Genomic DNA, 14113 nt, shown 5'->3' with positions numbered 1-14113 from the left:
ATTCTCCCGATATCTGGTTTACCACCAGTTGGGAGTCGCTGTAGACTTCTACTCTTTTGGCCCCCACGGCCTTTGCTAATCTCAGTCCTGCTATCAAGGCTTCATATTCGGCTTCGTTGTTTGAAGATGAGAAGTCGAACTGTAGGGCTGCCTGGAGTCGAAGTCCGGTCGGGGATATCATTGCAACCCCCACTCCGAATCTGTTTTCATTGGAGGCTCCGTCCACATACTCTCCATGTGGGGACCGATGGTATCGGCGCATTCGCGGCTGCCTTGGCTTCATTACATTCGGTGCTGAAGTCTGCCAAGGCTTGCCCGTTTATGGAGATGCGGGGTATGTAGTGTAAGTCAAATTGACTTAACTCCATTGCCCATTTGAGAAGCCTTCCGGACGCTTCTGGCTTTTGTAGGACTTGCCGCGGCGGGTGATTGGTCAGTACCTTGATTGAGTGTGCTTGGAAGTACGGCTTTAATTTTCTTGAGGCCATTAGGAAGCAGAAAACCAATTTTTCGATGATGGGGTACCTCGTCTCCGCCCCTATCATGCGCTTGCTGATGTAGTTCACGGGATGTTGAGTTTTCTCTTCTTCCCGGACTAGGGCAGCGTTGACCGGGTGCTCGGAGACGGCTAGATATAGGAACAGGTCCTCTCCAAGAATGGGTTTTGACAGGATTGGAGGCTTGGCCATGTGTTCTTTCAACTTTTTGAATGCCTCCTCGCACTCGTCCGACCATTCAAACTTTTGGCACTTCTTCAATATGTTGAAGAAGGGAATGCACTTGTCTGTAGATCAGGAGATAAAGCGGCTTAGGGCAGCAACCTTTCCGGTTAGGCTCTGCATGTCTTTATGCTTCTTGGGGGATGGCATGCTCAGGAGAGCTTGGATTTTTTCTGGATTTGCCTCAATCCCCCTCTGGCTGACGATGAAGCCCAGGAACTTTCCTGATTTGACCCCAAAAGTGCATTTCTTTGGGTTGAGCTTCATTCCGTATCTCCGGACTACCTCAAAACACTCTTCCAAGTCGTCTGCATGGCTACTGCATGCTTTAGACTTGACGAGCATGTCGTCCACGTACACCTCCATGTTTCGCACCAAAAGGCCTTTGAACATCCGGTTGACCATCCTTTGGTAGGTCGCACCAGCGTTCTTCAGTCCGAAAGGCATGACCAGGTAGCAGTATACCCCCTTATTGGTCCTGAAGCTAGTGCACTCTTGGTCTGCCGTGTGCATCTTTATTTGGTTGTACCCGGCGTAGGCGTCCATGAAGGATAGTAGCTTGAATCCGGAGGTGGCGTCTACCATCTGATCGATCCTAGGCAGAGGAAAACAGTCCTTCGGACAAGCTTTGTTTAGATCAGTGAAGTCTATACAAACTCGCCAAGTTTCGTTAGGCTTTGGCACAAGGACCGGATTGGCTAGCCATTCCGGGTAGTACACGTCGCGGATCATGCTGTTTGTTAAAAGCTTGTCCACCTCTTTCTCCAAGGCCTCGGCCTTTACTGAATCGAGGGGGCGTCGCTTTTGCTGGACTGGCGGCATGTCCGGATTGACGTTGAGGACGTGGGTGATGACATGGGGACTTATGCCGGTCATGTCCTCTTGGCGCCATGCAAAAATGTCGATGGCGCCCTTCAGTGTCTTTATTATTTTTTTTCTTTTTCCTCCGGGTCTAGGCTTTTTCCTAGTCGGAGTACTTTGGTGGAGTCGAGGTCGCACACTGATACCTCCTCGACATCCTCCATCGGTTCTACAATTTTTTCGGATCCCACGTGGGATCCAACTCATCTTCTTCAGCCATGTCTGGCTCAATGGTTTCCCGGACCATCACTACGGGCAGGTGGGTTGCTACGTTGTAACATTGCCTCGCCTCCCCCTGATTTCCTCTCACCGTCCCTATTCCAGCTTCCTGGGATGGGAACTTTAAGCACAAGTGTCGTACAGATGTGACTGCGCCGAAATTTACCAGGGCCGGTCGGCCGAGGATCGCGTTGTAAGCGGTCGGGCAGTCTACCACCACGAAGGTGCAGTATTTGAATGTGCTTTGGGGGGTATCCGGGCACAAGGTGACGGGAAATCTTACTTTCCCCATTGGGATAAGTGTCGTTTCGTTAAACCCCGTGAGTTGGGAACCACTGGGTGAGAGGTCTCGGTCCGTCAGGCCTTTTGCAGTGAAGGCCTCTTTGAAAAGCAGATTCACGGAGCTTCTGTTGTCGATCAAGACCTTGGCCACTACTTTATTGGCGATGGGGGTCTCTATGACCAACAGATCATGGTGGGAAAAACGCACCGTCTTGGCGTCTTCTTCCGTGAATGTGATGGGTTAGTCCATCAGCCGGGGCCTTTGAGCTGGGAGTTGAGTAACCTCCCAAACCTCATTGTGCTTCACGGCCCCTGCATACCGCTTCAATTCTTTGCGGGTAGTTCCTCCAATATGGGGTCCTCCTGAGATCATGATCACTCTCCCATTGGGTCTGGGGGGCAGACCGGGGATATGCTAGGCATCTCCGGTGGGAGCAACTGGAGCCAGTACTCCTGCTGCACCCCCTGGTGCTCCTTGTGGCAAAGCCCCTGTCGCCTGACCCGGATTGAGGTGAGGCAGCCGATTCTTGATCCATTCATAGAGGTGCCCCAATCGGATTAGGTTTTCGATCTCATCTTTGAGATTTTAACATTCATTGGTGCTATGCCCAATGTCGTTGTGGTACTCGCATCTCTTGTTGGGGTCCCTCCGGGAGCTATCTTTGTACAGAGGAGGTGGTCTACGGTAGTGCGTATTTTGCCTAGTAGCAAAGTACACACGCTCTTGGGAGTCCGTCAACTCCGTGTATTGGGTGTATTGGGGAGTGTACCCCCTCTTTTGTCGCTTCTCCTCCGTCCGGGTGCTGCCTTTTGAGGATCGTTTACTCCTCGAGCCCTGGGAAGGACCTGCCAGACTGCTGGTTGGAGCGGAGTGCGAGGGAGCTTATCCATTTATCCCCGAGGGATTTCCGAAATGGGACAATGCGGGGGCCAAGGCCTGGCCCTGACTGTATCCGGGAGTAGCAGAGAATTGTATGCCGCTCATTGGTGGAGCCGCGGTCGGGACAGTACCCGACAGCTGGGCTTCAGGCATATACCCTGCTATCCCGGTGGGATAGTATCCTCCATAGGCCACTATTTGGGCCTCTTCGAGGTTGATGTATTTTTGGACTCTTTTCTGGAAGTCCTGAAGGGTCGAGGCTCCTTCCTGTTGTAGTTCGTTCCAGAATGGAGTCCCTGTACGGATGCCTGCCTGGAGAAGGGCAAGCTGTTGTCCGTCATCAACTTTCTTGGTCTTCGAGGCTTCCTCTCGGAACCTCTTTATATAGTTCTTTAAGGTCTCTGTAGGCAACTGCTTGATATTAGTCAAGGCACTGACCTCCAGGTTGACCTTTCTTGCGGCGACAAACTGTCTCCGGAAGTTGGTCTGTAACTTGTTCCAACAGCCCACGGATCTTGGTTCCAGTTTCTTGAACCATTCCTCCGCAGACCCGCTTAGAGTAAGCGGTAAGCACAGACATTTGGCGTCATTGCTCACTCTCATGACCGTCATGACACGGTTGAACCGCGACAGGTGGTCGCTTGGATCAGAGTTCCCGGTATAAGCTGCCATTTTGGGCATCTTAAAGTTCTTGGGGAGCTCTGCTTCCAGGATGTGCTTTGCACATGGCTCCCGGTCCTCACAGTCTGAGTCAGAGTCGTCGCCTTTCTATCTCTGGGAGACTCGGGCGATGTCTTTTCGGAGTATGGCGAGTTCCGCCATGATTCCTTCATTTAACATTCCCGTGGATACCGCGGGTCCGTATTTCTTTCGGTCAAGGTGATCCCGGAGGTCACCTTGATTCCCATTGATTTGATTTCTCAAATCGACGGGAGGACATTTCTGCCCTCTTCTCCCTCTACCTCCGGGCTCTTGGTGCACGGAAATGCTTTTTCGGTCCTCTCGATCCTGAGGGCCAAGACTCCATTTTTGGAGTTTGCCCCTCTGCGGACCTTTCCCTTTCGGGAAATCTGAGCGGACCTTTCGCGGATCCTGCGCCTTTTTCTTTCTCCCAGGGGTAGAGGTAGGGTTTTTCTTTTGGTTCCCTTCAGCGGGATACCTTATAGGGCTTGGTTCCCTAAACTTTTGATGTTGGGTACTGGGCGAGGATTCCTCTGGTTCCTTGCCAAGTCCAGCAGACATAGCCTTGGGGTGCACGTGGATGCCAGCCACCTCCATGGCTTTTTGCATGGCCAACATTACCTCTTGCATTTTTTGGTTTTGTGCTTTTGGTGCTGCGATCTCAGCTTCATGATCGACAGTTTTTTGTCTTAGAAGCACCAGCTCTGAGTAGCTACCATCATCGTAGGCGTACTCATCGAGGTTTCCCTCGTAATCGTCATCAGGAATTCCTTCTTCTTCCTCGGAGCCCTCAGCTGCTCTTGAGGCTACATCTTCCTCATTTGGGTCTTGAGCATCTTCTAGAGGGCGAGGTTGACGAGTGCTTCGAGTCTCCACCATTGTTGTAATATGTAATGTGTGTTTACAGTAGCTTTCTTCAGCTCTCAATGAAAGCACCAAAATGTTGACTGAGATTTTCGGCAACCAATAAAATAATAGTAGATTAAAGAGCTGTAAGAGATTAAGAGAAGGATTTTTACGTGGTTGGGGCGTTAATGAGCCTTAGTCCACGAGTCTGTGTATTTATGAGTGTATTTAATACAGAGAATTTTCTTGGTGAGTATTTACTCTTCTTGCACTTATGCAACCCAAAATTCTCGTCCCCATTAATGAGCTTTGAGGGGATATTTATAGTGTTTTTGGTGGGGTGATTCCCAGAATTGTAGTACATATATTTTTGTAACTATCAATAAAGTTGGGTGTTCCCAATGAATATACCATGGGTAATGCATGGTCAAATCCCTAGGTGTTGTAGGGATTTTATGTGGAATGTCCTTATTGCCTTTTGACTGATGGGACTCTTCACAGTGTAGCCGTCAATAGACTTAAGTGGTCATAGCCTCGTAGGTGCAGATGGGGGGTCGTGTCGTCAGACTTTATTGCGTGTGGCAGTCCCAACACGTTTCCTCCCATGCGGCATTAAATGCGAGATGACTGCTCAGGGGAAGCCTGACACCTCGCGGAGATGCTTTGATGCCACTTAGACCTCCGGGAGCATAGAGGACTTCGTATGCCTTCTCCGGGAGGCAAGTCCCGGATGCTGTCTTTCTTCATAAAGACTTAGCAATTAATTCAAATGTTAAGATCTTTTGGTCCACGTGTCCCTGTCTGGTTGGTCCACGTATATTGGGCAAAATCAGGGGCAACAATTGTATTTTCCAAAATGGTATAAATAGGACCTGAACTGATTTTTAGTCACAATAAAATTTAATAATAATCATATCTAAAGATGTTATGACAAAACTGTTTACATTTTCTGTATCTGTTCGTGTTAGGAATTGTCTTCAAGTTGGTTATATTAAAAAAAATTGTCAAAAATTGACTTCGAGAACTCCGGAATGAAAGTTTGAACTTCAATAACTCGTTTCCAACTCACTATCTTTCGATATTCTACATCATGAAGACATGGAGCAACCAATCTAGGCCCCGAGAGCTTAAATTACATAAGCTTACACCCCAAAAATCCACCTAAACAACTAGGGTTTCACTCAACTTCCAGTTGACATCTTCAACTAAAGTTTCAGTTTTCAATTTTTAGAACCGTCTTAGTGCAAATAAATCAAACTTTAAATTGAGACATAAACTAAAAATATATGTTATTAAAGTTTTGAGCAAACTACTCACAATTATACGTTACTAAAATTTTCATTGATTTTATTTGAGTTCACATGAAATATGTACCATTTTAAAAGACAAAATACCAGATTAGTATTATTAAAATACAGAATTTGTATTTAGATAAAACACAGAATATTAAATAAGCACAAGCACAGTACAATTCCAAATAGAAGTTCAAAGGCAATCAGTGAACCCAAATAACATAAATTGGGCCAAGTGTTATCTGACCTTACTTGAGAACAATCTTATGTGATAAGAGATACTTATCACAAAGCATAACCCAGCCTTGCAATACCAAGGCGATGAAACATATCTAGCCCGTAGTGATAAGAATGGAAAAGCGGAAGACAATTACAACTTGAAGCATGATGATTAAAGCATCCTGAAAATTCATTGAACACCCAAAACAAAAGACACGAACCAAAAATCTCACTAAAACCGATTCTTGTTTAAATAGACTGATAAAACAATTGAAGCCGTGAAAGAAGTTTCAAACAAAACAACATGATTCATGAACCAAAAATCTCACAAAGACCGAAGCTAAAGTTATAAGAAAACACTAGTCCAGTACAACTCCCTTCCAAGGTTAGATTCTTGTTAAAATAGACCCGGTAAAACTAGTCGAGAACCTGAAATTAGTGAACAAAATGCATATGCTAAGATGGACAGCTTATAAATAAATTCCTTAAAGAAAGAATGGAATCAGAAAGAAATTCAAAACTGGAGGCATGATGAACAAAAGGAGAGATAAAAGCAGGGAAGATGATACTATGTCAAACCCACAAGGAAGAAAGGCCGCAGTTTATCAAATCAACACAACCTGAAAATTCAATTGAGAAAATGGTGCCAAATGACACACCAAACAAGTAATTTGAATTATCCACAAATCTTCACAAATGCACAAAAACAATATACTATATCACAGCCATTATAGTAAAAGTCAAACCACACAAAGAAGCACAAGTGTTGTAATCTCGTGATTCTTTCTTATTAAAGGTATTTGACTAGCAGAAATATGATAGCAGCCAAAGCCACAATCCCAACAACAGATAACAACATGCACATGCAGGAGCAACCACCCTTGGTGCGCTTGTTTATAATTGCCAAGGTCTTTTGCACTCTGCGCAGTCTAGAGTCTGTAACATCCACATGGTAGTCCAAATCATCAATAAGTCTAGTGTGTAAATCTAGTTCTTCATTAACTGCCAATGCAATATGTTTTGTGCTTATAACAGTCTCCTCCAACTTCTCAAGCCCTTCATCTTGCTCTCTCATCACTTGTCTTTGGAAACCAACAAGCCCATTATTGTCCAAACCAGCTGCCTTGCCCATGGCATCAGCAGGCTTTATTTCAGGACCAAGTAAACTGTCCCTATTAGCAAAGTTTGACATGTTCAATGTTGAAGCCATTTGTGACACTTTTGACTTAAGATTTCCAAGCATGTCTTTACGTCGATTCATCTCTTTATCTGATCTGTGAACAAGTAATAAGCAACATAAACAAGTTTCAAACCAAGACCCAAACTTTACTAATATCACCATATTTAATCAGAAAGCTTTGATAGAAAACATCAATGGAGTTAATTAACTTACAAAGGGTGCTTCCCAGGAAGCTTTGATAGAAGGGAGTGTAAGCTATCAAGTCTAGTGCCTAAAATTGTAATCTTTCTCCTTATAGCAGAGCTATGACGCTGCATTTCTGGGCCTGATCCAGACAGTGAACTTCGTTCTGATATCATCCCATTGATATCATCAGCAAGCTTCACTGCTTCACTGTATTCTTTCATCCATGAATCCGAAGAAGATGCCATCAAAACGATTTGAGAAATTAGGGTAACAAAGCCAAACGCGGAGTTGCAAACAAGGATTTGCCTAGTGAGGAAATTAAGTCCAGGTTTCAACCATTAATGTACAAACCGATTCTTCTTCGGATGATGATAAACCCTAAATTGGAAGAAGATCAACACCAATCCAATCTAATCGGAAGTTCGGAACCCATAAAAAAATGATCAGAAGACCTGGAAACTTCGTCAGGGGGCTCTATTTATAGCAAAATGATGTGCAAATGGACGGCCAAGATTAAGTCTCATAATATATCTGAACGGTTGAGAATGAAGGTTGTCTTTTTAATTTCATTTTTATTTTATTTTTGCTACACAACTAACCCACTCGTGATTAGGATATCTTTTCCTAATTCCTACACAATAAGATATGAAGATTTTTGTTATCCAAAAATAAAATACATATATATATATATATTGGAAGATTTTTTTTTATTTTCATTTATTAAAGTATAAACAGCTGTATAAGATAAGAATGATTAAATTTAGGTATGATAGATATATTTCTTTCAAAAAAAAGAAGTATGATTATATTATTTAAATTTAATTACTTAATTTATTTATCTTTAATTTTATATTTTAAAAAAAGGTTTTTTTTTTTTTTTTCAATATTACTGTTGACCGAGATTTTCGGCAACCAATAAAATAATAAGAGTTTATAGAGCTGTAAGAAATTAGAAGAGAGATTTTTACGTGGTTGGGGCGTTAATGAGCCTTAGTCCACGAGTCTGTATATTTATGAGTGTATTCAATACAGAGAATGTTCTTGGTGAGTATTTACTCTTCTTGCACTTATGCCACCCAGAATTCTCGACCCGAGCTTTGAGGGGTATTTATAGTATTTTTGTGGGGTGATCCCCAGAATTATAGTACATGTATTTCTGTAACTATCAATAAAGTTGGGTATTCCCAATGAATATACCATGGGTAATGCATGGTCAAATCCCTAGGTGTTGTAGGGATTTTATGAGGGTTGTCCTTATTTTCTTTTGACTGATGTGATTATTCACAGAGTAGCCGTCATTAGACTTAAGTGGTCATAGTCTTGTAGGTGCAGATCGGGGGTTGTGTCGTCAGACTTTATTGCGTGTGGCAGTTCCAACACGCCTCCTCCCATGCGACATTAAATACGAGATGACTGCTCAGAGGAAGCCTGACACCTCCCGGAGATGCTTTGATGCCATCTTGATCTCCGGGAGCATACAAAACCTTGCATGCCTTCTCCGGGAGGCATATCCAAGATAATGTCTTTCTTCACAAAGACTTAGCTATTAATTTAAGTGCTAAAAACTTTGTGTCCACGTGTCCTTGTCTGGTTGGTCCACGTACATTAAGCAAAATCAGGGGCAACAATTACACAAAGCAATTTTATTTATAAAAATACCTTTTAAAAAATTATTTATACAAATACTTGAATTGTCACTTTAGCCTAAACACCAAAATTTAAAATAATTACCGAAAATAAAAAAAAAAACTAAAAAAATCACGTTTAAGAAATCATTTAGTTGCTTTTGATGTGAATAAAATATCAATTAATTACTTAAAAAATTTACTTTAAGAATTTTATCTTATACACATTTGATTACTTATGATTAATTATTTTTAATATCATAATTTTATTTTTAAATTTTATGTTATTTTATTGTTTAAGATACGTTGACATTTCTTTTTTGAGAATATACTCATTTAGTATTTGTATTTTCATGAAAAATATTTGGTAACATGTGTTCTTAATAATATATATGATTTTAAAATACAAGTACTAAATAAATATTATTAAAAATACAGAATACTTAACTTGTATTTAGATAAAACACAAAGTACTAAAAGTGTAGACACTTTTTTTATTTATTTATTTTAGAAATTATAAACATATTTTGAGATGTGGAAAGTATATCTTATAGTTACTTTTTGATTTTATTATTATTGATAACACATTTGGTTATTTATTTCATATAAAATATAGGTTTTTTCAATATCTCATAATTAACTATAAATTCAAACAGCCCTAAGTGCTCTGTAGAGAAGGGAATTTATTTTCATAAAAAAAATGTATGAAAATTACTATAAATCCAATTGAAGAGATTGACGATTAATTATCTTATACTATTTGCATTTTTCAGTAAAGATATACTTTTATATTGATAAAGTAAATTATTGTGCTCGTAAATGTTGTAACATAATTGCTTTGATTACTCCTACCGATAAGCTTAGACTATCAGAGTTTATTTATTTATTCTTTTGAAGGAACTATCAGAGTTTATTTTACAAAATATTATAAAAACTAGATTGAAGTGTAAGATGACTTTAATTCAAAAATATGGTAATTTATTTATTGAACTTCATATCTAAATTAAAGTAGATCTTTAATTATTATTATTTTTTTACAAAAAATACATAAAAATGTATTATGAAGATAATGACAAAAAATTTACGTTAGAGTAAATTTCCAAAAGTATAGCTTCAAATCAATTTTACATTAATGAGTACATGGTAAACAAAAAATGTTGAAAATTTTTATAGAAAAAAACAAAGTTAATAAGTTGGGGCTGCACTTAAAAAAAAAAATTGCCTACGTACCCTACTAAGTAATAGGGATCAAGCTCCACGTAGTTCTTTTAGACCTGCAAAATAATTAAATTAGTAACAAATTATGAGACAAATAAACATTTATAAAAATAACATGAAGAAACCATACTCGGTAAATTAAAAAAAAGAAAAAGCAAAATAATTAAATTGGTAACAAATCATGAAGACATATAAACATGTAAACAAAAAGTTATAGAACATTATAACAAACGTAATTCTTGCAAATATAATGCTATATTATAATTTATAAAGGTTAAAGTCAAATAAATGCACTCGAATAAATAAGACATCCATATATTTATATCATTCCTTTCCCGATTTTAATTTGTGAAATATAAACATAAAGAATTTATAATAAATTTTCTTTAAGTTAAAATAATTTAATTAACTAAAATAATAAAATAAAAAATATAATTATCTACAAACTTTGAACTGTTTAGTTATGCATAGAAATATTTAATTGAATTATATTGTTCAGATAAATTGTTGTAAAAGATTATATATGGTAATAAATTTGAAGGTAATGTTTAGAACCTATCTTTTTAAAAAGATTTCCTATTAACCCATAAATCTTATTTCCATAGTAAAAAAAAAGCCATACCAAACAGCCCCCGTGTCTTAGTCTATTAAAATGTTTAAACTGTGATGCAAAATACAAATTATATATTTTATCCTTCAAAATATAAATATAAATACATTCAACTTTAACAAAGATAAATCTCTCATTAATGTAATTGTAAAACATATAATATTCTGAAATAATCTAATCAATAATTTTTAGAATAACCGAACACATAAGATAAAATCCAAATCCAATCACTTAAGATAAAGTTCAAGCAAAAAACAAATGAGTTGATTAAACTTTGTAAATATTATAATATATATAACAGGACAAATTTCATTAACTTATATAAAGATAAAGTGTCATGGGCAGCAAATGGCCATATATCCAAAACTGATAACAAAACTAGGATACATCAGCACAAATTAGTTAAAAAGCACTTGATGAGGAGTAAGATTTTATTATACCAGATTTGAGAACTACGTCTCTTTTTGTACCAAGCCATCTCCCTCTTTTATGTGTTGTATTTTTTCTAATGTTAATAGGTACTGTAATTATGTTGCCCATAATGTGGTTAAGTAGGCCTTTTCCCACCAACTGTTTGGCAATTCCAATCTCCTCTATTTTGGAAAATCTATTCTGTAATAACCGCGAGGTCTAACTGTTTTATTTGATTAATGACTATTCACGCTTATTTTCACAAAAAAAAAAATTTGAGCAACACAAACATTCAGAAGAAGAGATTAGAACACTAGATAACCCAAACAAATCTGTACTTAACACATAATTCCAAACCATGCCAGTGGAAACGACAGTGGGGAGTGAAAACACCAATGCAGAGAAGACAGCATGAATCGAAACCCACAACTATTAAGACAGAATGCAAACTGCAGCATGAAGATAAATAATAAAATATTGAAGCTATGTCAGTAAATACTATAAGCCAAGTTTTAAGTAAACCTTCACTAAAATGGTACTAAAAAAAGAAGGCTGCAGGCCTCAAACATTTAACACATCTTCTGAACCTGAAAATTTATTGAGCACAACAAAGCACAAACAATACAAGTCATTCAAAGGAAATACTAGAACAAGATAACTCCCTTCTGAGGTGCCAAGGTATATATGTTCTGATAGGAATTATTGAAGCAAGTTTAGAACTTAAAATTATTGAACAAATGCATATGACAGCTAAGATAGTCTTGAACCATTTCCCATCATCTACAAAGATAGACCAAAATCCAAACAATGTAGCACGTTGAGCCAACGGAGATATAAAATGTAAGGTTGAGGATGTTATGTCAAACCAAAGACCACCACAATTTTGATTATGTAGAAAGTTAAAACAAACAGAAAATTCGATTAAACAATAAATGGAAAGCTAGGTGACAACATTCACATAAACATCTTGCTAATTACAATATTTATGAGCAAACGGTATTGATGGCAAAAAGGATAAAGGAAAATTAAATGACACGTAAAACGAAAGAAGTACACATAGTAAAAAAGAAACAATATACAATGGGACACACCAATGCAATAATTTTCTCAAAACACCACCACCATGGCAGGGCACCTTTAATTAGTTTACCCAAGTCAAATAAGTACTGAAAGAAACGACAGGCACCTTTAATTAGTTTACCCAAGTCAAATAAGTACTGAAAGAAACGACAGATTTACCAAATGAGGAAAAACATATAAGGAGAGTGAGAAACAATTTTAAAAAGGATAAGTATGTCAAGCTGAAATTCTTATTTTTCACAAAATAGGTAGGTTGTTGAAAATCTCATGGTGTCTATTAAAAGATATTATAATAAGTTAACTCCCTTTTGTTGGGAACTGAGAAGATGAAGACACTAATTATGAGAATATTCTTCATAAAAGTTGAACCTGAAAATTCGTTGAACATCCCAAGCAAAAGACATGCACAAAAAATCACAATGTAGTGAAAGAAGAAAAGTCGTCTATTAAAAAGACTATAACAAGTTAAACTCCCTTTTGCTGGGACTGGAGAAGATGCAGAATATTCTTGAGAGCTAAACCCTGAAAAATCGTGAACACCCCAAGCAAAAGACATGAATAAAAAATCACAATATAGTGAAAGATAAAATGTCGTTTACTAAAAGTTACTATAACAAGTTAACTCCCTTTTGCTGGGACTGGAAAAGATTCAGACGCTAATTATGAGAACATTCTTGAGAAAAGCTAAACCCTGAAAAATCGCCGAACACCCCAAGCAAAGACATGAACAAAAAATCACAATGTAGTAAAAGATAAAGAGTGTCTATTAAAAGATACTATGTGACGAGTTAACTCCTTTTTGCTATGACTAGAGAAGATGCAGACCCCAATTATCAGAATATTCTTCAGAAAAGCTGAACCCTAAAAATTCGTTGAACAAGTAAAAAAGCTAGCTGATGACATTCACAATAAACATCTTGCTAATTAAAAAATTTATGAGCAAACGGTATGGATGACAAAAAGGATACTAACCCAATTTCTTGTGTATAACTTGATAGCAACAGTATTAGTTTTCATCTTAATATCAAGAAAATTCAAGAAAGGAAAACTAAATGACACGTTAAACAAAGGTAGCAAACATAGTAAAAAGGGAACAATGACTATGATACGTTGTTCACCGTTGCCGGCCAACTTTAATTAGTTCACCGAAGTCAAATAAATACTGAAAGAACGACAAATTTACCAAATGAGAAAAAATATACAAGGAGAGAGTCAAAAAACAAATAATGGATTTACCTAATAAGAAAATATCATCATGTAGGGTGAGAGAGTCAATTAGACAATAAGAAGCAAATAAAACTAGTCATATATTTCGCAAAATAGGTCTGTTGTAGAAACATCAATTATGACTCTGAAACCATAACCATGTGCTGGATCTCCATAAGAACTGCAATGTTGTTCAAAGTCCAAAACAAAGAAATACAAGAAAGGAAGGAAAATGATAGGCCACCCTTAACTTTTGTGTATGCTAGGAAGAATAGGAAGGGTACTATGGTCAACACCTTAGGGGATTGACTACTGCTGAGGTGGCAAAAAGTTGTTAGCTTGGGTGTTTGTGTGAGTGTTTTCGGGCACAGCTTTGGCTGGAATAAGAGAGGCAGGTTTTGTCTTTTGTGAGTGAAAAATTTCCATCTTCTTGTAACCATTTTGGGAGAGAACCAGGCTCTCGAATTCCTGGGTATTCAATTGAAGGCTATACTGCCATTTTTCATCTCTTCAACTCCATTTTCTTCTATTTCTTGCTGTTATTTTACTGGTTTGACAGGGAGAACCTATCAAATTGGTATCAGAGCGGTACGATTCA

General features: G+C 38.4%; 1 protein-coding gene and 1 long non-coding RNA gene across 2 annotated transcripts; both read right to left on the bottom strand.

The window, feature by feature from the left end:
- Window positions 1-6600: 6600 nt before the first annotated feature.
- Window positions 6601-7997, bottom strand: LOC115708838 (syntaxin-51). The gene is made up of 2 exons (XM_030636860.2): window positions 7393-7997; window positions 6601-7273 (listed from the first exon to the last, which is right to left on the bottom strand). Exons 1-2 carry the CDS (start codon window positions 7608-7610, stop codon window positions 6790-6792), a joined length of 702 nt encoding a protein of 233 aa, XP_030492720.2. The 5' UTR covers window positions 7611-7997; the 3' UTR covers window positions 6601-6789.
- Window positions 7998-11029: 3032 nt separating this feature from the next.
- LOC133032765 (uncharacterized) lies at window positions 11030-13742 on the bottom strand. The gene is made up of 2 exons (XR_009685357.1): window positions 12416-13742; window positions 11030-12364 (listed from the first exon to the last, which is right to left on the bottom strand). It is a non-coding gene; the product is annotated as an uncharacterized LOC133032765 (long non-coding RNA).
- Window positions 13743-14113: the final 371 nt, after the last annotated feature.

This window comes from Cannabis sativa, chromosome X, assembly GCF_029168945.1.
Source record: "Cannabis sativa cultivar Pink pepper isolate KNU-18-1 chromosome X, ASM2916894v1, whole genome shotgun sequence".
Taxonomy (NCBI): Eukaryota; Viridiplantae; Streptophyta; class Magnoliopsida; order Rosales; family Cannabaceae; genus Cannabis; species Cannabis sativa.
The sequence above is the reverse complement of the archived record's forward strand: the minus strand, read 5'-3'. Positions and strand labels throughout refer to the sequence as shown.

What these genes read in the sequence shown, in the direction of transcription:
- LOC115708838 (XM_030636860.2), bottom strand. Translation starts at nt 7,610, where the DNA reads ATGGCATCTTCTTCGGATTCATGGATGAAAGAATACAGTGAAGCAGTG. An exon ending in CTTCCTGGGAAGCACCCTTT is followed by an intron (nt 7,274 to 7,392) that starts GTAAGTTAATTA and finishes ACTTGTTCACAG; the next exon opens with ATCAGATAAAGAGATGAATC.